Raw genomic sequence first — 24,255 nt, forward strand, 5'->3', positions numbered from 1 at the left:
AAAGGATGATACATATAAAGGCCTAGCAAAATGCTTAGAACACAGAAGCCCTCAAAAATGCCAGTTAGTCATTCATTCAACAAATAGCTACTGAACACCTACTTTGTGCCAGGCACTGTTCTAGTCACTGGGGAAAAAAGCGATGAACAAAACAGGCAAAAATTTTTCACCGGATGGAATTTATATCCTAGCAGAAAATATCTCATTGAATAGTGCTTATAATTATTTACTATTATAGCTAAACTAGTGGGTCTTGATGCCACCCAGGGTATATTTAGCAAAATCTGGAAACATTTTTGGTTGTCACAACCTGGGGAGAGGGATTGCTGTTGGCATTTAGTAGGTAGGGACCAGGGATGCTGATATACAAATTATCCAAAATGTCAACAGTGCAGATGTTGAGAAACCCTATTTTAAAGGTTATGTATGGGCTTGGTTAATCCTTAACAAAACCCTATGAGGTAGGAATTATAAATATGGTTATTTTGTTATTTTATAATAACTAATAGTACTTATATTTTATAGAGTATAATTACATAATATAATTTATTGTAGTATTTATGTATTAAAGTTTTATAATATTTATAAAGTTATATAAAATGTACATGTGGACACTTTAAAAGATACCTCAGTAGTGTGTATGTATATTTAAGTTCAGATTTTGGATTTTACAAAATTGATTTAAAATTTGGCTGTACCCTTGTGCCATCTAGATTTTAAATGATTAATTTCTCCAGATTCCCACTCACATGCTTAAGGAGGTGATCTTTGTGCCACATTTGCACTGATTCAGATAACAGAACAAGAGAACAGTGCGGTATATGAGAAACACCAGACCAAGAGTCTAGAGCTACAAGACCTAAGTTCATCATTTCACTGGCTGTGGCACCTTTGGGCAAGTTACTTAGCTAGTCTGGGCTGAGGTTCGCCATCAGCAAAACAAGGGGCAATAATGTCTTTCAGATCATGTGCAAAAGCCCTATGGAAATCACAATGAGCACTGCCACCACCCACCAAACTACTGACATGTACTGAGTGATCACTTTCTTTTCACTGCACACTGACTCAGTCATTCCTCATCACAGCCTATGAGGTAAGCATGCTGATTACTGCAAGTTGAAGGTAAGGAAACACGGCATGGAAAGGTGGTAACTTGCTTGAGGTTACAAGGTCAGGAAGTGGCAGGACAAGGGTTCCCACCCAGGCAGTCTGGCTCCAGAGCCCATCCTCTTAACCAGCATGAGTCTCTCTGGCTGAGCTGTTATGTAACATCTTCCGGCCACACTCTGACATGAGCAGCCTCAGCTGGCCACAGCCCATACTCCTCTTGATTTCTAAGAGTCGCTCTGCTCTGCGTGCCGCCATGTTTGCTCCCCAGTTCCGACAAGCTGGCCAGTTGCACTTATCAAAGCAAAGACGGATGAAGTCTCATTTCTTTTTCAAATTATTTCTTTTAAATAGGTAACGTGTATACACAACACATGCATCAAACACAATACAAAATTCAAAGGCACGAAAGAGAATACAGTGACAATAATTCTCCTTCCTATCCTTGTCTCCCAGCTACCCAGTCCTTTCTACTGAGACAACCAGCATTACTAGTTTCTTATAAACTATTCCAGAAATGTTCTATACGATATATATTCTTTTTCTAAAACAGTTAAATCACTTGTAGTAGACAAAACATCCTATTTTGCAACCTGATTTTTTTCACTAAACGATATTTTGGAGATCAATCCATATAGAGCTTCCTCTACTGTCTGAAGAGTATCTATAACTTATTTAACCAGTCCTGAACACCTGAATATTTAAGATATTTCTGATGGTCAACAATGTTATGATGACTATCTTATGAATGTATCATTTCTTACATTGCAAAAATATACTTAGGAATCATTAAGTCAAGGGGTATGTGTCCTTTACCATTTTACTGAAATAGCTAAATCGCTCTCCATAGGGCTGTGTCACCTTATACTACCACCTAAAATGCATGAGATCACCACTGAATTTTACTTTATTTCTATATCATCAAACAATGTATCATAAAAATATTTTGTTTTTGCCATTTATAAAAAATTTACCTCATATTTTAAATTTGTATTTCTCTTATGATTAGATTGAGAATCTTTTCATGCATTTCAAGAACCAATTATATCTCTTTTGTCTATAAATGTTCTGTTCATATTCTTGTTTTGTTCAATTTCACTGTTTTTTTTTTTTTTTTTTTTTTTTTTTGAGAAGGGGGAGAGAGAGGGAAGGAAGGGGCAGAGGGAGAGAGAGAATCTTAAGCAGGCTCCACGCTCAGCACAGAGCCTGACGCGGAGCTCGATCTCACCACCCTGAGATCATGACCTGAGCCAAAATCAAGAGCTGGATGCTTACCCAACTGAGCCACCCAGGTGCCGCTCAATCTCATTTTTATAAGTTGGTTTCTTTTTCTTATGGAATTATAGGAGCTTCTTATGCAAGAAATAAACCTGCTGTCTATAAGTTGCAGGTACTTTTCCCCAGCTTTATTATTTGCCTTTGCAGTGATATTTGATTTGCAAATAGTGTTGATTTCTTCATTTCTTTCTTTAATAGCTTCTGAGTTTTATACTTAACAAGGTCTTCTCCACTTGCAGAGTATTAAAAAGATCCATGTTTTCTTTTAGTACTTCTGTGGTTTTATTTCCAAGTTTAAAACTTTGCAAGACTACAATTTATTTGGGTGGATAGTATGAGTTTGGATTCAATTTTCTTGTTTTCCAGATGGCTTCCCAGTTGTCACAATAATTTCTGTTGAATAATCTATCCTTTTACCACTGATTTGGAATGACAACATTATTACATAAAAAATTCTCATATTATTTTTATTTCTTGAATTTCTGTTGGTCTTATAATCAATAAACAAATAAACAGATCATTTTAATTACTGTAGTTGTATCATATGTTTTACTATCTGGTAGAGGTAGTTGACCTAATTATTTATCTTTTCCAGAATTTTGCTGGCTGTTCTTTAGGAACTTAGAATCACTAATTGGTAATTTTGTTAGGATTGTGTTATATTTATAAATTAATTCAGGGGAAACTGATACCTTTAGCATGCTGAATCTTCCCATCCATGGACATTGTATACTTTTGTGTTTGATTCAAGTCTTTTAACCACCACCCTCCCAATTCACCTCCCCCCCCCCCAACCCCGTCTTTTGGTGGGCTCCTATGACATTTTTAAGTCTTTTCATATAGGTCTTCCTTTATTACATTTATTCCTAGAGTTAGGAATGTATTCCTATCTGGTTAATGTTACACGTATAGGGCAGCTTATTTCTAAACAGACACTATAATAAAAACTGTGAGTTATGGTTTTATATAAAAAGTTATACATTTTTGTTTTGGTTTTTTGGTTATGTTCTGAGTTCTTGAAACCTTAGCAAACTCAGGGCTGAAAACTTCACCAGGACCATAGTCACATAACATACTTTTTTAAAACTCCTGCTGAGAAAGAAATACTAAAATGATTTAGCATGAGCTTATTAGATTTTTAGAAATCTTTGCTCCATGTTAGCTTCATCTTAAATTTTGGTAGTATTAGAGCTTAGTAGTGTTATATTACATATTAACAATTTTTATTGAACTAACAAACACAAAACTTACCTCCTAAATTCATTCCAGCTTGAAGACATTTCTGAAGTCTACACGCAGGACAATTCTTCCGTCGAATCTTATCAATGATACAATCATTTCTTCCAGCACATAAATAGTTGTGTTGCCCTGAATAATTAAAAAACAACTGTCAAAATAAAGACTTCTACACTACTATAAAGTACTAATAAGTATAATCAGAATATGAAACTTCATCTTTCCTGCCCTGAAATTTATTCTTCAAAAACATAGAAGAGAAATAAGATTTACAGATAATATAGGCACAAGAATAGTCAGTTTAACACAGGTGAGATTTTAGATTAGAGATAAGATTAATACTGCATTTATTTCCAACTGACTTTCATATATGTAGAGCCACGCTCCCTCACAGTGAAATTTCTGGTAGCTGCCCGAGCCCTCTTGAGCAATGGTGCAATTTTCATTTAGACATCACAGCAGCAACAGAGTGAATTGCTTGGAGGCTCTCCTGCAGTTGTTTAAGCTGCTATGCCTGCCCACCATTTACACGCAGGTGATTTCAGTGGGAAGACTTACAAATTATATAACTGTAAATGTTTAACTATTTCATACTGTAGACCAAACTGTAACTTAAAATATTCAGATGTGGGAATATGCTTAGAGAGAGGCATCTACTGGCAAAATGTGAAATTGTAGCCTAGCTCTATTATTCATTTATTTATTTCCAAGATTTACAGAACATCCACTAGGTACCAGGCACTGTGGATATAGCAATGAACGAGACAGTCAAAAGGCCCTGCTATCATTAACTTTCATTCAACTGGAAGGAGACAGTCAACAGAAAGGTAATTAGGTAAAATATACAAATGTTGGACAGTCTTAAGTGCTAGGGAAGGGGCATATAACATGGTGGAGGTATGGGAGGATGCTGGTATTTTAAAAACAGTATGGAAGGCCTTACTCAAAGATGCTTTAAATAAAGGTCTGAAGAAAATGAGGGCACTGTGTGGACATCTTGGGGGGAAAATAACACTATGCAGAGGGAAAAGCAAATGAAGTACAGGTAGGGTTGGGGAGGATACCTGGCATGTTTAAGAAGCAGACAAGTATGAAAGAACAGAAAGAATGAGTGGAAAGTAAAAGATAAGGAAAAAGAGTTAATGTGAGTCTGATCATACTGGGCCATAGTAAAGATCATATTTAAGACTTGGACTTCTACTCTGAGTGCAATGGGAAGATTTGAGTACAGAAATGACTTGATGTGATTTACATTTAGCACAATCACTCTGGCTGCTATGTTGACAACTGACTCAATGGACGAAGACAGATGCAGGAAGACCAGGGGTAGGAGGCTATCACTACAATCCAGGGGAGAGATATTCGCGGGTCAGGTCAGCACGGTAGCAGTGACAGTGGTGAGAAGTGGTCAGAGTTTAGATGCATTTTAAAGGTAGAACTGCCAGCATTTGCTGACAGACAAGAGAAAGGGGAGTTAGAGGCATTAAGATTCTTGGGCTGAACCCTTAAGAAAAATGGAACTGCCATAAATTGAAATGGGGAAGACAGTAGGAACATGTGGTTTATGGGAAACCACCCCAATTCAATTTTGGACATGTTAAGTTTGAGATGCTTGAGAAGTTTCTAAGTGGATGTGCCAAGTTGGCAGTTAGATACACAGGTTTGGAGTCAGAGAGAGGTCTGGGCTGGAGGTGTAATAGCTTGTGGCTTGTAGTCATTATTTTAAGCCATGAGACTGGATGAGATCATATGTAGTGAGCACAGACTGGAAAGAGAAGAGGTCCAAGGACTGAGTCATGGGTCATTGAAAACATGCAGACAAAGGAGAGAGGGAGTTTCATCGATTGCTATAAAGCAGTGAACAAGCTCTAAAGCACTCCCTGAATTCAGCTTAGGACTATCATGCTCCCTTGGTTGAGACTTACTAGGTAAATTACAGTAAATACTCAATAAAAATAATGTGTGTTGCTTAATGTAATTGAAATAATTTAATCTAAAGCACATTCTCAGTAACATTATGGTAAATCTTAGTAATAATAACAATAAACAGTACTAGAATAGGGAAATCTATCAAAGTAGAGAAATGAAACCTACCATTATAATAATAAAATGACTTTTTAAAAAATTGGAGGCTCTTAGTGAATGTAAGTAGGTATAGATAATTACACAAAGGCAATCAATACCCATGGTAAAGACCATAACTGATTCATATAACATTTCATGATGCTGCACAGTATCTTAATTGGTTACCACTTTTAAAATAAAATTTTAAGGCCCTATTATATCATTATCTTATTTAAGCCTTGTAACAACCCTATGATATAGAAGGTAATTATTATTATTGCTATTTGCTCACAAGAAAAAACTCATGCTAGCACTGGTAAAGTGGCTTCCCAAAATGATGGAACTGGAAGAATTCAGGAAGGCTGGCAGTATCTGTGTGCCTTAAGGCCAGAGTCTTTTAAACATCAATTTGCAATATAATTTACTGGTGGTCCAACAGGATGCTGAAAGTGCTCTCTAGAACCAAGAAGCAAAGGAACATTATTTGAATGAGGAACACTCTACTTTATCAGTCAGTATTTCCATTGACAACCAGCATTATGTTACTTTTGTATGGTGTGAAACTGAACACAAAACCACAGATTTATCTATAACTCACATTGAGTTGAACAAACTTTAAAGTCCAAAGAGAAAACTAAACGTAATTTTAATTGGTTTCAATTCAGCCAAGTATTCATTGGGAACCTACTATGTGTGCAAGGCTGCCAAACATTTGCATAAGGGGGTGGGGTAATCTAAGGTTCTTTTCCACTTCTGCAAATGTGCAGTAAAATATGACTAAGTCTCTTCGATTGCAGGCATATGAGAATGCATAAGAAATGACCACTGCGTTCCGTACACACTAGAAGATTTTTTTCTTTGGGTATTCAAAAACAGAAACTTCCAAAAGCTAGGATATTTCCATAAGGATTTAAAAAAAATGAACACACCATGGAAAAAAAACCCCTGTATCTAGTGTGGTGACCAATGTTAATTAGACTTATTGTGGTGATTGTTTCACAATATAGACAAATATAGAATCATGATGTTGTACACCTGAAACTAATATAATGTATGTCAGCAATACCTCAATAAAAAAATAATAAAGAAAACAAAAACAGAACAAAAAAAATGAACACACCTTAAAAATCCATGTTACTATAATAGCTACAGGATAATTTCCTTCCTGCAGCAATATTTGAAATTGTGTACCTGGTTTCCACCAACCAGTGTGGTCGCTGCCACCAATTCATCTTCCAAAAATAGGTTGGGAGCATTGTAAGGGACTGCTGCAGGAATGGCCTAAGATTTTTCAGACAATTCCCCATCATTTATATTTTTAGTTGTGCAAACATTAAAGATTTAAAATGTACCTTACAAAAGTATGTATGTCCCATCCCTCAATCTATACTAAAACATCAAAGTAACAACAACAACAAAACCCACAATGAAAACAAGAGAATGCACCTAGGAGATTTAAAAAACTTTAATCATGTCTTACTTAAACACTGTGTTCTCCTAGTATTAAGATTGCTAATCCTGAGTAAGTCACATCCCAGGCATTTTCAGGTAAACGATTTTCTATGATGCTAACAACATAGGGCAGACAAACAGAATGCTGGGGACCAGAGAGTGGAGGCTTTGAATGATAAGCTAAGGAACTCAGATTTTATTCAGCAGGTGATGGGGTATCACTGAAGATTCTTGCTTGCAATATGTTGAGTTCAGAGCTGTGTTTTAGAAACATTAATCTGAAGGTGATATACTAAGTTGATAAAATGGAAATAGGGGACACCATTAACAGTCTACTTGAAAGTTCTCAAAGATGGCCTCTATGCAAATTAGTAGCTATATATTTGTCAGACTATATAGCAACAGGAATACTCCTGTGGTTAAAAAGAATCTTGGTGATAAAGGAAACGAAGATTTCAGATTCAAATTACATGTCCATTATGGGGAGAATTCCAGTTCTGGTAGTGGCAGAACAGCTTGAATCAGATAAAACTCCTACAGATAACAATTATAAACTGTCCACAAAAGGAGAGAAGGATTTGAAGGCACTGGGGAGCAATCAAAAGCAGGCAGAAACTGGAAGAAAATGGACTCTTGAGAAAAGAGAATCACCCTAGACAAGATTCACCTTTGAATAGGTCTTTCCTTGAGGGCCTATATTCCACTCAGTGCAGGGGAGAAACCAAGCAAAATCCTCAGTCTTATTAGCTTCAGAAGGCAGAGAACAGACTTGGGGACTGTCAGAGCAGCTAGAAATTGAAGAAGGATATTCTGGAAAGAAGGGTGTCATAGGCGGGATGGAGGTAGATAAAATGTACGTATTAACTCCCCTCAAATTCTTGGCTGACCCCTAAACTGAACATGAAACTTCAGAGTCCAGGGGTAAAACAATTTAAAGTTGAAAGGGCTGAGCAGATTATTTCAGCTGCTGCCCACTAAATCAGGACTCATTAAATACCTCAGGCTTTCCATTGGAATACTAGAAGGTCCCTACCTGGTATTCCAGGACTCAGGCATTTACCCTATGGTTAAAGGCACAACCAAAATAGACCTACCTTAAAAAAGTTTAAAGCAAAGGCTTGACAATTTCAAGGTGATCTGTCAGAAATGTAACTGACTACTAGAACAAAACTCAATATTCTTTGGAGAAATACATCAGAATCTGGATTCTCCAGAAAGTCTAGAATACAATAATAATTAGAAACATTTAAAAACAGAAAAATATGAACCAAAGTCAATAGAAAAATTAATCAGTAGAAACAGATCCAGAGGTTGGAATTAACAGATAAGGATTTAAAAACCGATAATAGGAGTTAAGAATTGTGGACTATCAGAAGAGGTCTGGAAACTATAAAAATAAAATAAACAAAACCAAATGGCTATCCAGGAACTGAAAAATATAGTATCTAAAATATTTATTGGTTAGAATTAACAATATATTGGGCACTAAACAAAAATGGGTTATTGAAATTAAATAAATATAAGTAGAAATCATCCAAATTAAAGCACAAAGAAAAAAATTACAGTATAAATGAACAAGGCACTAATAGCCTGTAGGATAGCATTAAGTGATTTAATATGTGTGCAGTTGGGGTCCCAGAAGGCGAGAGAAAATAGGTCAGAAAACTATGTGAAAATTTATAAATTTGATTAAAGCAGCAACTTGAAAATCTAGAAAGCTTAGCAAATGCCCTCTTTGAAAGATAAATGCAAAGAAAAGCACTATAGCACAATATAGTTAGGTTACTGAAAAACAAATATAAAAATAATTATAAGCAGCCAGAGCCCAAAAAATTACATTACATAAAAGGGAACAAGGAAAAGAGTAATATCTGATTTCATATCAAAGCAATTGAGGCCAGAAGACAACATATAATATCTTTAAAGACCATCAACCCAGAATAACCAATGAAAATATTTCTCAAGATGAAGGTGAAATAAAGACATTTTTGGATAAACTAAAGCTAAGGGAATTTGTTGCTAGTAGGATTACATTATAAGATACGAAAAAGGAAGTTCTCTTTGCTGAAGGAAAATGATACCAGATAGAAATCTGGATGTACTGAGAAGAAAGGCAAGAACTGGAAATGATAGATGGTAAAATGTAAAAGAAATTTTCTTTCTTTCTAAAAATTATTTAAAAGTCAAATGACTGTTTAAAGAAAAAAAGAATAAAAATATATTATGGGATTTATAAAATATGTATGAGTGAAATATCCGAAAACATAAGAAAAAAAAAGAAGCGATATAAATGAAATTCTACTGCTGTAAGTTTATTACATTATACTTAAAAAGGTACACTTGAAATTAATTCAAGGTAGACGGTGATAAATTAAGAGTACATCCTGTAATCCCTAGAGCAATGGTTCTCAAAGTATGGTCCCTGGACAAGCAACATCAACATCACATAAGAACTTACCAGAAATTTAAATTTACAGGGCCGACTCCAGACTTATTTATAACTCAGGAACTCTAGGGTGGGACCTAGAAATCTGTGTTTTATATAGCCCTTCAAGTGATTCTGATGCACATTAATGTTTGAGAGACTGCCTGAGCAGCCACTAGAATAGTAACACTAAGAAGTGTAGCTCAAGAGACAGTAGAGATATAAAATGGCATACTAAAAAGTACTTAACCCAAAAAATAGAAGGAAAAACAAGGGAACAAATAACAGAGGGAACAAAAGGAAAACAAACACCAAAGTAACAGATATAAATCTAATATAGCAATAATTACATTAAATGTAAATGGTCTAAACACTTTGATTAGAAGTCAAAGATGGTAGACTAGATAAAAAGAAGCAAGACTGATATATGTGTTAAGATGCATTTTAAATATATAGGCACAGACAGGTTGAAGGTTAAAAGATGGGAAAATATATACAATGTAAAATGTAATAAAGAAAGCTGATGCAGCTATATATATATATATATATACACATACATATATATATACATATACATATATATATATACACACACATATTTTAAAAGATTGTAGTTATTTATTTGAAAGAAAGAGATACAGCGAGAGAGGGAACACAAGCAGGGGGAGTGGGAGAGGGAGAAGGAGGCTTCTCGCCGAGCAGGGAGCCCGATGTGGGGCTCGATCCCAGGACCCCAGGATCATGACCTGAGGCGAAGGCAGACGCTCAACGACTGAGCCACCCAGGTGCCCCCTGATGCAGCTATATTAAAATCAGACAAAGTAGACTTTAAGACAAAGAGCATCACCAAGAAACAATGTCATTTTATGATGATTAAATTGACAGATAACAATCCAAAATATAAAATGCTTCTCACAGTGGAGCTTCAAAATACATCAAGCAAAAATTGACAGAACTAAAAGGAAAAAAGATAAATCCAAAATCACAGTTGGTGACTTCAGAAACCTTCTCTCAGGAACAATTTCTCAGAACAATCACTATCTATCTAGAGAAACAGTAAAGATACAGAAGATTTGAACAATATTATCAAACACCTTGACCCAATTAACATTTAGGTCAGACAATTACACAATACACATGTTCAAGTGCTCATGGAACATTCACTGAGATAGAGCATATCTTGAGCTATAAAACAAGTGTCAAATTCTAAAAGAATTAAAATCATGCAGTGTTTTCTCATCACAAAGGAATTAAATTAGAAATTAATAACAAAATAGCTAATAAAACCACACATATTTAAAAATTAAGCAACACCCATCTAAATAATTTATGTTCAAATAAAGTTCAAAAAGAGATCAAAATGGAAATATTGAATATTTCAAACTGAATGATAATGAAAACTCAACATATCAAAATTTGTTGGATACAGCTAAAGCAGTACTTACAAAAGAATTTTTAGCTTTATATACTTATATTAGAAAAAGGAAAGGTTTAAAATTGATGATCTAGGATTCTACCTTAAGATGCTAGAAAAAAATAGAAACTAATCCCAAAGCAAATAGAAGGAATGAAATACAGTGTAGAAATCAATGACAAAGAAAAATACAAGCAATAGAGAAAAATCAACAAAGCCAAAAGGTGGTTCTTTGTAAAGCCTAATTAATTAGGCAACAGCAGATAGGCTGGAAATTCTGCTCCATGTCTTCTCACCTTGGGCCCTAGGCTGATGGAGCAGCCACCATAGTGAATACTGTGAGTCTCAGGGCACAGACGCTAGTGAATGCTCCAGACCAGAAAGGACAATTCACTATTCATTGCTCAGATCTAGTCCAATGAACCCACTCAACAACAAGGAAGGCAGGAACTGGAATCCTACCTTGCGCCCAGAAGGCAAAGAGCTGGAAATATATGGGGAACCTCGCTGAAGACTACCTCCAGGAAGGGTAAATGAGAACATAAAGTTCAGCCTTTATATTAGTTCTTCTCAAAGTATTAGAAGATTTACATTATTGCTTTTTTTTGAACAAATTAATTTTAATAGATAATGCTGAGCTCTTTCCATAAATAGCTGAACTTTTCAAAATGTTAATGAGAAGCTACTAGTGTGTAATACATTTCCTTTTAAAAGAAAATAAGCATCTATGGACTATTTTAATAAAGAATGTAATCCAGTGACCACCCCCCAAGTCCCAAAACCCCCAGCCTATTTTATCAATGGAAACACACATTCAAGAATTTGTACTGAAAGAAAAAGAAACTAAATAAATTAAAAACTTATAGGGGAAATGCAAATGTCCCACAATTTTCAAATAGATTATAACTATTTTTCTTCATAAAAATTTAGAAAAAGTTCCATCTGGCTAGTTGGTATCAAGCACTGTAATAGATACTCCAAAGGAAAAAAATGTTTATTTCCACAACACGGAGGGAAATAAAAGCTTAAAGTAAATAGGATATGCTTTGAAGATTACAAAATATTTCTTTAAATTAAAACTTTTGTACAAAATTGCGGAACATTCATCTATGACACTCTATTAGACACTAAGAAGAACGATACAGCACAAACAGCATACTTCCTGGTCCGTAGCTGCTACTGAATAAAAGAATGAAGGAATGAATATCAACATACTGATAAATTCAATCATGTACAACATACAGAACTTAAATGTTCATACAGTATGTTGTATATAGACAAACCTACAGTAATGAATGTTCACAAAAGGCCTATTGACTCCTAGGTAATGGACTTTCACAAAAGATCCATGCATACAAATCTTTTCTGCTTATCTCCAGCATCATACCTTTTAGACTCTCCTACACACACACAACAATGGAAAAAAAAGAGCTCTCAGGATTTACTAGGAAGCAGCAGAGAGTTCTATGAAAGGCAAAGCTTAAACTAGGGTCAGAATCCCACAGAGGCAGAGTGTGCCTTCCTGGTGTCCTAGGTCCCAAGTAATCCACCCCCCCCCCCCCCCCCCGCCATGTAGCCCACATCATGCTCCACTGAAGTTGGCTAGGTAGCCATTACGGAGCCATTTGCATGTAAGAACATCTTGTTTTAAGAATGAAAATCTGTTCAGGAGGGCTCAGGGAACTTCAGTCACTCATCCATCAGTGTGTACTAGTTCAGTGTACCTCCTGCCTGAGGAAGAGGCCGCTTTTTGGAGAAAAGGCAGTCATTCTAGAAAACAGAAAGCCACCAAGGTTCGAGTAAATCTGGATGGGGTACCAGGAAGCTTAGTTAGCACATATGTAATATAAATTCACAGGCTTACAGAAAAACCAGAAGTACTCAAATCAAACGGAAAATGCCCATGGACTTTAAGAAACAAAGTCGAGGGATGCCTGGGTGGCTCATTCAGTTAAGCATCTGCCTTCGGCTCAGGTCATGATCCCAGGGTCCTGGGATCGAGCCCCACATCGGGCTCTCTGCGAGGTAGGAAGCCTCCTTCTCCCTCTCCCACTCCCCCTGCTTGTATTCCCTCTCTCGCTGTCTCTCTCTCTGTCAAATAAATAAATAAAATCTTTAAAAAAAAACACAACAAAAAACCCCCAAAGTTGAGTTCAAAAATTTAAAAAACAAATCAACAGTCTCATTTTTTCCCTATTGTTCTCAACTATGGTATTGCTTTCAACTGGAAAATAATTCAGAAAGTGCCTAAAAAATTAACATCATTGTTTTAAAAGTTACTGAACTCAAGAAAAATTGTCTTTGAAAATTTTCAATTACTTTGAAATAAGAACCAAGTTTTTGTTGTAGTTGGGCTGGTCCCAAATGAGAAAATACAGATTGGATGACATATGGGTCTTGCCTTAAAGCATCAATAACGCTAGAACAGAAAGAATGGAAACATGGAAGGCAGCAGGGAGGAGATGCAGTGGGAAGGGCACAGCTTTGTCACCAAACACACCTGGGTCCCAACCCAACCTCAGTCAATAGGGAGTTGTGACAATCTTGGCCAAGGTGTTTAAACTGTTCTGAGCCCCAGCTTCCTGATCTATAAAATGGACATAGTAACGCTTGCTTTGTAGGTTGTCAGTTGAATTCAAATTAATATATATAAAGCAAGCAGCACAAAGCCAGGCCCGAGGTAAGAGCTCAAAAAAAAAAAAAAAAAAATGGTGATAGTGATGTTACCCATCTTTTTTTTTTTTTGGTTAGCTCGGTCTAAAAAAAAAAAAAAAGTAGAATGAGAAAATCCAAAGAACATAGCCTAAACTCTTTTTAACTAACTAGAATTTATTTTTTTATTTTACTTTATTACGTTATGTTAGTCACCATGCAGTACATCATTAGTTTTTGATGTAGTGTTCCATGATTCATTGTTTGCGTATAACACCCAGTGCTCCATTTAGTACGTGCCCTCCTCAATACCCATCACTGGGCTAACCCATCCCCCCACCCCCTCCCCTCTAGAACGCTCAGTTTGTTTCTCGGAGTCCATAGTCTCTCATGTTTCGTCTCTCCCTCTGATTTCCCCCGCTTCACTTTTCCCTTCCTTCTCCTAATGTCCTCCATGCTATTCCTTACAAACATAGCCAACTCTTAATTAAATATGTCAGTGAAGAACTTCTTGTGGGAAAAGAATATCATGATTGAGTGAGGAACACCTGTAGATGAAAAGAGCCCACCTGACACGAGACAAATACCATTCAGCTCTGATCTCCAAGCCTTAACTTTTTCAAAAGCTGGCAAGGATGTGAGAGTGGGGAACGATATCCTTAGGGTAAACACAGGACAGAAAGCTGGGACTCAGATCTGTCTGCAGCTCAGCTAAGAATTCTAGATGAGGGTCCAAGACTGTAAGAGTGGTGTTAAGACTTTGGAAAGTTATAACTTCCTTGTACTGTTGCTCCTCATATGCTTTATCTGTTTTCCAGTGTTACTTAATATCAAAACTTTTAAAAGTAAGTAGGCACACATTTTAAAGGCAAAACATGGTCCAGTCCCTCCATGACCTTTCTAGAAGGTGGACAAGGCTGGGGAAACTTAAATGACTAAGATAAATCGTGAGATCGATGTGGTATGACTTTGAAGAAGGAAGTGATTATACTGGGAAGAGAGGGATGAGGAAGGCTTTGTGCAGAAAGCAAGCATCTGAGGTAAGCCTCGAAGAATGTTGTGGATTTGAAACACAGAGAGGACAGGCACATAGACATCCCAGGCAAAGGACGGGGGCAGAGAACAGCAGAGACACAGTTAAATGTGTGGTGAGCAACTGGTCTGGTCAGTTGAGGCCCAGGAAGACAGGGGAACAGAGAAGGAACAAACTGTATTCTGGTGCCCAGAGGACATCCAGGGAGCTGTCATCACTATGAGGGCTCCTGAGCCCCCTCTTCTGGGTTTTAGACGTGCTCATCCACCTAACTCAGTGGATGTCCCCACCTGAAGGTCTCTGACATGTCAAATCCTCCATGTTCACAAATCAAGCATAAAGTGCCCACCCCACAGACAGCCCTCTTCCAGCCTCCTATATTCCCCTACCCTTAAAGCTATAGCCAGTTATTAGAACTAGAAGCTTCAGGGTCATCCTTGATTTACACCCCACCCACCTCCCCACAAACTCCTGCAATCCTCAATATTCAATGAGGTCCTGAGGCCACGAGGTCCTGATGATTCTCTGCCCTGAGTTTCTCTTGAATCCTATCTATATCCGCCAGTACTTTCTCCCCTGATTTTAGGCTCTCTTGGTTAAATTTCTGAATTACAGAGTTTGAATCCTTGCTTACTATCTGTGTGACCTGAGACAAGTTACTTAACCTTTCTGTGTATCAGTTTCCTCATTTGTTAAATAGGAATTATCAAAGTGCCTATCTCATGAGTTATCAGGAAGATGAATACACCATATAAAGTACTTAGAATAATCCCTGGCATCCAGTAAGGATCCGGTGAATGGTAGTTGTTATCATGATATTATTGCTATTATCATATATTATTTCATATTATTATTATTGTAACTAGTCTACCCTGCCTCTACCATGTCATTTCTAAATCAAATGATGATTAAACTTTAATTTGAAAGCTGTCTAAGAGAAATAAACCCTAACACAGCCCTCAGTAGCTAAGAACACAAAGTGAAGAGCTACCCTGGTTGAAATGGCCATGAGGACCCTCCTTGGTGCTACTCCCCATTTTGCACCTGCCAGTGATCTAGAAGGCACTGTGGGGCAAACCTAGGGCTCTTCTGAGCACACATTCAGAGCCATGAGCCTCCGCCTTCCAGAGAGCTGTGCAGTGATCCTTTAGAATCACAAACCTGATCATTTCATCCTTCTGATTAAAGGTCTTCTAGGGCCCTTCACTACCTAAACTTCCAAGTCCAAACTGTTCTGTATCTTATTCAAAGTGACACTGAGCCACTGGGGCACAAAGAGGGGAGGCAGGCTGGCAGGCAGAGCTCAAAGACATGCTCAGCAAAACTTACTGCTATTTCAGGAAAAGTAAGCAAAGCTGGGATCAGAGGCATTTGATATTGTAACACTGGACTGTTTTTTCTACTGGTCTTTTAGTTATGGTGTTTTATTGTCACGTGATTGCTATTATGATTGGTATGAAAGACATCGTAACTGGTGGCTTATTTTAACAAAATGGAGAAAGAAGATTGGTCACTTTGTATGTATACTCTGTTCACAGGTACAGGTAGGTCAGTCCAGAATTACAGACCATCCTTACAGACATCCTAAAACTGCAGATGGTAGCGCAGGGTGCAGCGAGCACTCCCTGCCTGTCTGACTCTGGCTCATGTTCAGTCCTAGGCTGTGGCCGCACCTGTGGTACATCTTCCCCATTACTTCTTTGCTTTGACCTTAGGGAGGAGTCCTATTTCTGCTTCGCTCTGGCTCAACTACTTTCATATTCAGTGATATCTAGGGATACACACACCACCTTCAATTCCCCAGCAATGTTCTGCTCCTCTAACTACATCTGGAAAAATACACTATCCTCTCTTATTCCACCTGGGAGCTAGGCCATAAGTATGGCTGATATCAAATCAAACACTAGAGTTCTCAGGTAAAATTAGACATGGAAAGAACCAGGTTCTAGAAGCCCTAGTAACATGCCGAACACCTACAAATACCTTCCTGAATTTTTTTTAAAAAGATGCACAAAGAAGGAGGTAGTTGAACTCAATCTGATGAGCAGGCATTTAATGTGACAGGGGATTAAAGTGATTCTATACTGAACAGAATGCCCCAAGTTGTACATTTTGAAAAACTGACTTATCATGACACTTTGGGAGCACAGCCCTTTACAAATGGGGGACTGACTGGAGAAAGTAAGGACACACCAAACATGACATTTGTCCCTGCCCCAGCGTCCAGATCCTTTCCCATCCCCCTAAAGAAGCTTGCCTGGGGCCTCAGGTTGGGTCTTCCAGATGGGAACACTTCAACCTCTCCCCCTGTGGATATTTTCTTCCAGGGGAGACAGCTCCATGGATGCCACACTTCAGGTCTCTCTTTTACTCACTCTGCCTTGATTAGTAAGTCTGAGAAGAATCACTCTGACTTGTTTGCCTCAGCATCTTCCTCCTGGGGGAGAATTCCCTCAGGGAGCAGGTGCAGCCTCCAGTCTTGAGGAGGCCTGTCCTGCTCCAGGATTGCCTGCACCTCTATCTAATTCTGGGGCTCAGGTAGCAGTCCCCTTTTTTGCTCTTACCACTAAGCCACATCCTTCAACTTATTTACCACCCCCCACCCCAAAGTTGATATTTTATCTACCACCAGCTACTGCTTTATTTCTTAATTTGTTCACCATCCAGGTACGGAAACGTGGTGCTAGTTAACAGGCCTCCTAGAGATAAAGACAGAAGCCCACACCAGTGTCCCTGAGACTCAGATCTCAACAATAGGGATACGATACCAGGTGGGTTCCCCCAATGTGAATCCTGTGACAGAGATCCTATGGTCCTTCTCCACCTACTTCCATAGAATCTTGCTCCCCGATTCCTGACTCCCCAGATCTGCAACATGTTAGAAGGCAGGGAACCCAGAGAATATAGTCATGTGAGAATCCAAATGTCAGGGTGCAAACCTCTTGATGACAGTTAAGACATATTTTAGTTCCTTTTCTGTGATTGTTTTCATTTTCCTTTAAAAAAACAATCTATCAAAGAGATTTCACCAAAGGATCTCATTTTTCTTTAAAATTTTATTTTCGCGCTTAACACGCTAGGTGAAATGCAATTTTCTTTTTCACGCCTTGAAACTACAAGAGAGTTTAACTAAAAGGGGGCAGAAATGAATAACATAGTTTAATATTTATCACTATCTCAAAGATATATTGCTCAATAATTTGTTATATGCCCAAAGCCATTAACAAATCTGATAGTTGTGTTGCTGTTGCTGTTATTAAAACCTGGGAACTCTGTGCTTTAGCAGAAAACCAAACTTTTTGAGTCCTCTTTAACTTAACTACCCCTGATGGATACTCTAAGAATATCCAGGCTTTATGTACAATGTAGTTTCCCTTTTCCTGAAAAAGGCATTCATTTTCAGAAAGGCAATTTCACCAAATCCCTTTTAGAATTAACTTTTGGCTTAAATTTCTTTCTGATTTTTAAAGGTCCATTTGTTATCCTGCTGGAGGATTTTTTTTTTTTTAAAGCAGTTGACAACTGCCCAGCAACAGCAGCCTGTGTTTGCAGTCACTATTTTGGGCTACATCACATGTCACTTACATAACCTTGTTTAACTGCTCTTGAACTGGTTTGAACAACCTGGGAAACAGATTAGGGCAGTCCTGGCAAATTCCCTCATTGCAGATTCTGATGGGTGATTTCCCATCCCCCCTGCCCCCATCTTAAAATGCTGCACGGTGAACAAGACGGTGTCCGACAAGAACTGGTTATTCATTGTTAGAGCCAGCTAAAACATTTGATAATTAACTTCCTCTGCTCAGTTTAAACCAGTCTGGTCTGCCCATAATAAACCAATGAACAATGATCCCCTGCTGCTGGGGTTTATGAGTGAGCCTGGATTAACATGCTTTAAAATGCCAGGGGTGGGGGGGCGGGGAACTCACTTGAGAAGTAAGTATAGGTTGCCTCTGCCACCTTTAAACACCAATCTTTTTTAAGTTATGTTTTGAGGAGTCTAAGATTTTAATTTAGAAGTCAGATTGGACTTATTTTTTTCCCTGCGGTGTTTCAAGAGTTCTTCCCATGTGGGTAAGCACAAAATTCCCAGATAAACATTCTTCTTGGTGTGAAAAGTGTTAGTTTTTCATTTAAAAAAATATAACTTCTAATTATCGTGACTTAAATTTTAGGCACTCTGTATATTTTGGTGAAAGATAATCAAAGAAAACATATGACAAGCCAAGTGCAATAAGCTTTTAACCTTGAGAAACATGTATTATGATGTGCAATAAGAAAAGACAAGTACGTTATTGACAAAGAACATTTTTTCAGGAGGAGTGACTTATGTCCTACACATATTCAGTAGTAGGAATTTAACATAGTTGTACTTCACTATGCAAAAACATCTGTTATCTAGATAAACTTTCTTTTAAATAAGTTATTCAGGGCACTGGGCAGGGAATTAACACTTGTTGAATTCCTATTATGTGACAGGTGCTTTACCAATCACATAATTTAATCCTTAATTTAAAAATCCTGTGGGATGTGGGAATGAATCCTATGAGATTGGTCATATGTTCTCCATTTTGTCAATGAAGATGCACAGAGAGGTTAAATCATGTGGCTAGCTTAGCTGGGATTTGTACTTAGTGCTCTTTCATTACAACATTTACTCTTTCTATGGCTCCATACATATTAGAAGTATCCTTAAGATATTTACATCCAGGGGGTAAAATGGAACATAAAGAGAATCTTTGCATCAAAAGACATTTAGGCTACCATATAGGGATAACTTGTATATTAAAATATTAACTACTCTGACTGACACTTGGGAAGGGAAATGGCATGAATTTAGGCCTATCGACAAGTCTGTTACACAGGATGGCAAACTTACATACTGCCCAATCCACCACTTCTTCCTGGTCCACATGTACCTGCAAACCCCAGAACCTGAAGGAAACACATTCACAGTCTCACAGAATTGAATCCTGTGTGCTGTGTTCTTAATGATCAGATCTCATTCACTTTTGCCCAACCAGCAAATTGCCCAAGATCTTAAAAGTAGAAATGAGGCCTGGCAGAGAGAAGGGGTCTTGTTCAACCACCCTGGCCTCAAACTATTAAGATTTGAAGGTCTCAACACAGCTCAGTGGGTCCTTATTTGCCATCTGAGGCACAGCCTGGTTTCTAAACACCCTTCTAGTTCTAAACCCAAATGAAAGCCAGCTGAGAGCTGTCTTGGTAACAGAATGATTGTATCATAAACTTACACTGACAATCTAAATTTTTTTTTTTAAGTTTTATTTATTTATTTGACAAAGACAGCGAGAGAGGGAACACAAGCAGGGGGAGTGGGAGAGGGAGAAGCAGGTTTCCCGCTGAGCAGGGAGCCCAATGCAGAGCTCGATCCCAGGACTCTGGGATCATGACCTGAGCTGAAGGCAGATGCTTAACAACTGAGCCACCCAGGCACTCCGACAATCTAAATTTTTGCTAGAAAAAAAATTATGAAACTTTTTGATATGAGGTTGTTTTGCTCACACACACACACGTTAAATTAGACTAATTTGGGTATATAATGGCATGTGCATGGTACAGAACTGAAGCAGCATTATGGGTCATACGACTTAAAGGTTCTCTCTGTCTCCACTATCCTCTGGCCACCCAGTTCCCTTCCCCAGAGGCAACCACTGTTATCAATGTCTCTGTAGCACTCCAAATGTTTTCTAGGACACACGTCTTTTAAGCACAGTGAATATGTTCTGTTTGTTGAGTTAAGCACTATTAATTCAATATGTCTGTTATTTTACTAATTAACTCAACAAATAATTATTGGGTGGCTATTACATGCCAGTTATTGTGATCGGCATGGGGGCTGAGAGATAAATAAGGCGAGATCCCTGTCCTTGAGGGACTCATACATGGTCCAGTGTGGGAGACAGGGTGCTATGCAAATCGAACCCTGGAGCAAGAACAGCATGTGGGCAGAGTGCTAGAGGAACGTGGAAGAGGAAAGACGTGTTTCAGAAGTCAGAAAAGGCCTCCTTGGGAAAACAAAACAAAACAAAACAAAATACTAGGCCAGCTTCTTGAGGAATGTTTGTTGGATGGGAAGGGAGAGAAGTTTCCTGGCTAGAGAAACAACATGTTAACGTGGATGCTATCAAAGGGTATCATATACAGAGATGGGAGCTTGGTGTGGCTGGAGCATCGGGAGCATACGTGGAGGCAGTAAAAATAAGACAGCAAGGGTTTGCTGTGCTACGCTGCACAGGCTGGCTATGGAGCTTTAGGCAACGGGGAAGCCAGTCCAGGTCTAATTTGTGTTTTAGGAAGTTCACAGGGGCAGCTCAGCAGGAAATATTCAGAGTAATGGCAAAGGGACTGGTTAAGCTCAGAATTCACATGACTCTTTAAGAGGGTGGTTAGTCATCCTGATTAGTCATCCTAATCTCTGTTACTCCCTAGCCCCAAATGTGTTTTTCTATATCTTACTTGCTTCAACATCCACTCATTATCCAAGTGAGAACAGTTGAAACCATCCTAAATTATTTCTTTCTGGTCCTCCGTGCAAATATTCCACACTTTCTGATTTTATAACCCAAAGTTGTTGACTTCTGCCTCCAGGGTCTCATGGTCTCAAAGAAGCAGATAATGTGTACGCTCGAGGTAAAAACGGTAGCCTTTGAGTTACCTTCTTACCTTACCAAAGCAGAGTAGATACTTTCTTTTTTAGCATTCTAAATTGGGAAGTTCCCCTTTATCCAATTCTTCCCAATAGAAATTACTCACAAATTTAGGATGTTTGAACCAAAATTCTTGTGCTTATGAGGAAAAAGTGGTACAGGATGTAGATCTGCATACATTAGACTTTGTGTAAGATTATTTCACCATTTGGAGTTGAAGATCATAATCAGAGGAGGCAGGGTGGAGGAACTGTGGCAAGCTGTCCTGTGAAATAAGACAAGGCTGAGAAGGAGAAGGGCAGGGGAGGATGAGAGAGCAGATCGTAAGTGTGTGGAACTGTCATGAGAATACGACAGACAGCATGACTGGAAAGGCAGAGGACTAACGTTCGGTGAGTAGCTACGATGCTCTAAGCTACTAGGCTGGAAAAGTTATATTCTCATCATATTCAATGTTTATAGGTAATATAGTCCTCGTGTTCTGGACAAGAAAAGTAAGTTAAGCAGCTGTCCATGGTGCTTCTCACGGCCAGTGGTGATGGCAGGATTTGAACCCAGATCTGATAAAGCCCATGCTCGCCTGGCGAGTCACTCAGAAAGTCCTGAAATCTTAATATGCAGGATATCTCATTCTTGCTTTCTAAGAGAGCTTTGTACTTACACATTTTAACCTTGTACATTTAATCATTTGACTAAATTGCTTAAAATCAAAGAACTTCCCTTTTAGAAAACAGCTTAGTCCTTATTTACAGCTGAAACTCAGAAGAAGAAAAGTTCCTAATGTAGTTCATAACGTAGTGATGGATTTGGGCTCAGACACATGTGGGTTATATCTAGACTCTATCACTTATCAGCCTTGCAATATATTTTCTCGCCCATAAAGTTAGAGTAACCAAACTTATCTCATGGGGGATTATAGCGAATAAATGCAATAGTATGTTTAAAATGCCTAGCACCATGACTGGAACACAATTGGTGCTCCACAAACCTTCTCCTCCAAGTCATACCCTTGAGATTGAGATCAGGGAGTGGAGTCCTGTTTCTGGAGCCGAATGCCTGGCTCCCACCTCATTTCACCATACCCTGACTGTGAGAGCTGGTTAGTCGGCCTCATGAAGGCTTCATATCCCATCCATAAAATGGGGAGAGTAATAGTACCTCTCCCTTAGGGCAGCCCTGTCCAGGCCAATCTTGACTTTGAGCAGGAAGGAATGAGTCTATTTTAAACCTGGATCTCTGCATTAAGTCCAATATAATCTCTAATTATGCTTGTATTCTGGGTTCACTTTCTGTTAACTGCGCTTATGCCTCATTCCCCTGTGTCCCACTGTCTGTTCTGTAGCTTGCATCGTAGCACCCCCAATTCTTATAGGACAAAGTTCCTAACATCCTGGCTCTCTCTGACGTCCAGCTCCAAGACTGAGGCTCTGACACTTGTTGCCCGAGAGCCCACCTGGTTCCTCTTGCGCTCAGAGACTCTCATGACGCCCTGCCCAGACCACAATGGCTTCTGTGCTCTTCGGAACTCTATTCTTTCGGCACGAGTGTCCATGCTCCAGTTATTGTCCCATATCGATGAGCAGGTCTGGTTTCATCAGGCCTTTCTAGTTTGCCCCATCATTACTTATTCTACAAAGATATATTTTCTTTCCCTAATTCTTGTCATCATTTCTTTTATACAGAAGAGATGAGACACAGAGAAATAAGCATTTAGCTTAACTGCAACTGTACTGTGCTTTTTTCCCTCTCTTGAAAAGCAAGAGTCTGTCATGAGGAACATATAAAACTTGTGTTACTAGATCATTAAGAAAGTATACAGATATACAAATTGATTGCCTAATGATCATTGTAGTCACTTTTAAATCAGAGAGACACATTCACTTTAGTGGCATATGTAACTGGAAAATGGCCAGCTGATTTTTGGCTCATTTGGACAATCTCATTAGGCCTGGGATGGTTGCTCCCAGCCCTTACTGGTCTGGGCCTTCTCCTGCTCTTCCAGGTCTCTCTTCTTCAGGCCTCATCTAGCCAGAAGTCCAGGGTGGAACTGCTTCAGGCTAGAAGTTCACAGAACATCCCAGCCCTTTCCCTACTCCTACTCCCCATTCATGATGCTGGCCTCCACCGTTTGCTCAGAGCTACACTGCTGCATAATGTTCTCTCACTGCATAAGAGTTTCCCAGGCCTAAATTTCCCTACTGGACCCCAGGTCGTAAGTCAGCCCTTCTGTGCAGTGTCCTCTTCTCCTTGAAGGGGCAGCTTCTCGAGGATAACGCCTTTTTATTAATAGAGAATGAAAGTAGGCAGACCGAGGGCTGCTTTAGTGTGACACCTGACTGAGTTTCTAATATCCTCTCCTGTGGGGTCCAGACCCAAGCCCGCTGCACTAGAACAAGGTAATTTGCTTCCCCACTTGTCAGTGTTCCTTATATACAATCTTAAAGAGAGAAAAAGACCTGGGGTTTGAGGCAGGGTTGCACCTTGGTCTTGGCCCCCCATCCATGTTGCTTTCCCAGGTACCTGTCTGACGTTGCTGGTGTGTCCTTAGCTGTCCACACCCTCTGTCGCTATACTCTACCACATGGTTTAAGCTCCACGAACCACGGGTAAAACTTCAAATGCCAACTGTCTACCTGGATTCTTATTCTTATGTCCTGTCATCTGCTATGTGATCCCTGAGGCCTCATACCAACCAAAAGCTTGGACTGCGGGTGGGAATGGCAGTGCCCCTTCGACTCTCGACTTTATTCCTATTTGTCCTAAGGTATGTTGTAGGTACAGTACCATGCTGTGAGAATGAAGAAATCCTGAGACACAGCAGATGAAAGCAATCATAATGTGGTTTTTAAGCCTTTTCTAGCCACAAAGCCAATAAATTATTACCTTAATAAGTTAAATAATTTTATATATAAATTCCTCAGTA

The 24,255-nt window shown here is 38.7% G+C and overlaps 1 protein-coding gene across 2 annotated transcripts in view; it reads right to left on the reverse strand.

Moving 5' to 3' along the window:
• NR3C2 (nuclear receptor subfamily 3 group C member 2) overlaps window positions 1-24,255 on the reverse strand; it is a 327,150-nt gene that overhangs the window by 95,111 nt on the left and 207,784 nt on the right. For both annotated transcript variants that reach the window (XM_078069297.1, XM_036117125.2), the window contains exon 4: window positions 3,637-3,753. In XM_078069297.1, coding sequence (XP_077925423.1) covers window positions 3,637-3,753 — 117 coding nt within the window. The remainder of the gene's footprint in view (window positions 1-3,636; window positions 3,754-24,255) is intronic.

This window comes from Halichoerus grypus, chromosome 3, assembly GCF_964656455.1.
Source record: "Halichoerus grypus chromosome 3, mHalGry1.hap1.1, whole genome shotgun sequence".
Classification (NCBI taxonomy): domain Eukaryota; kingdom Metazoa; phylum Chordata; class Mammalia; order Carnivora; family Phocidae; genus Halichoerus; species Halichoerus grypus.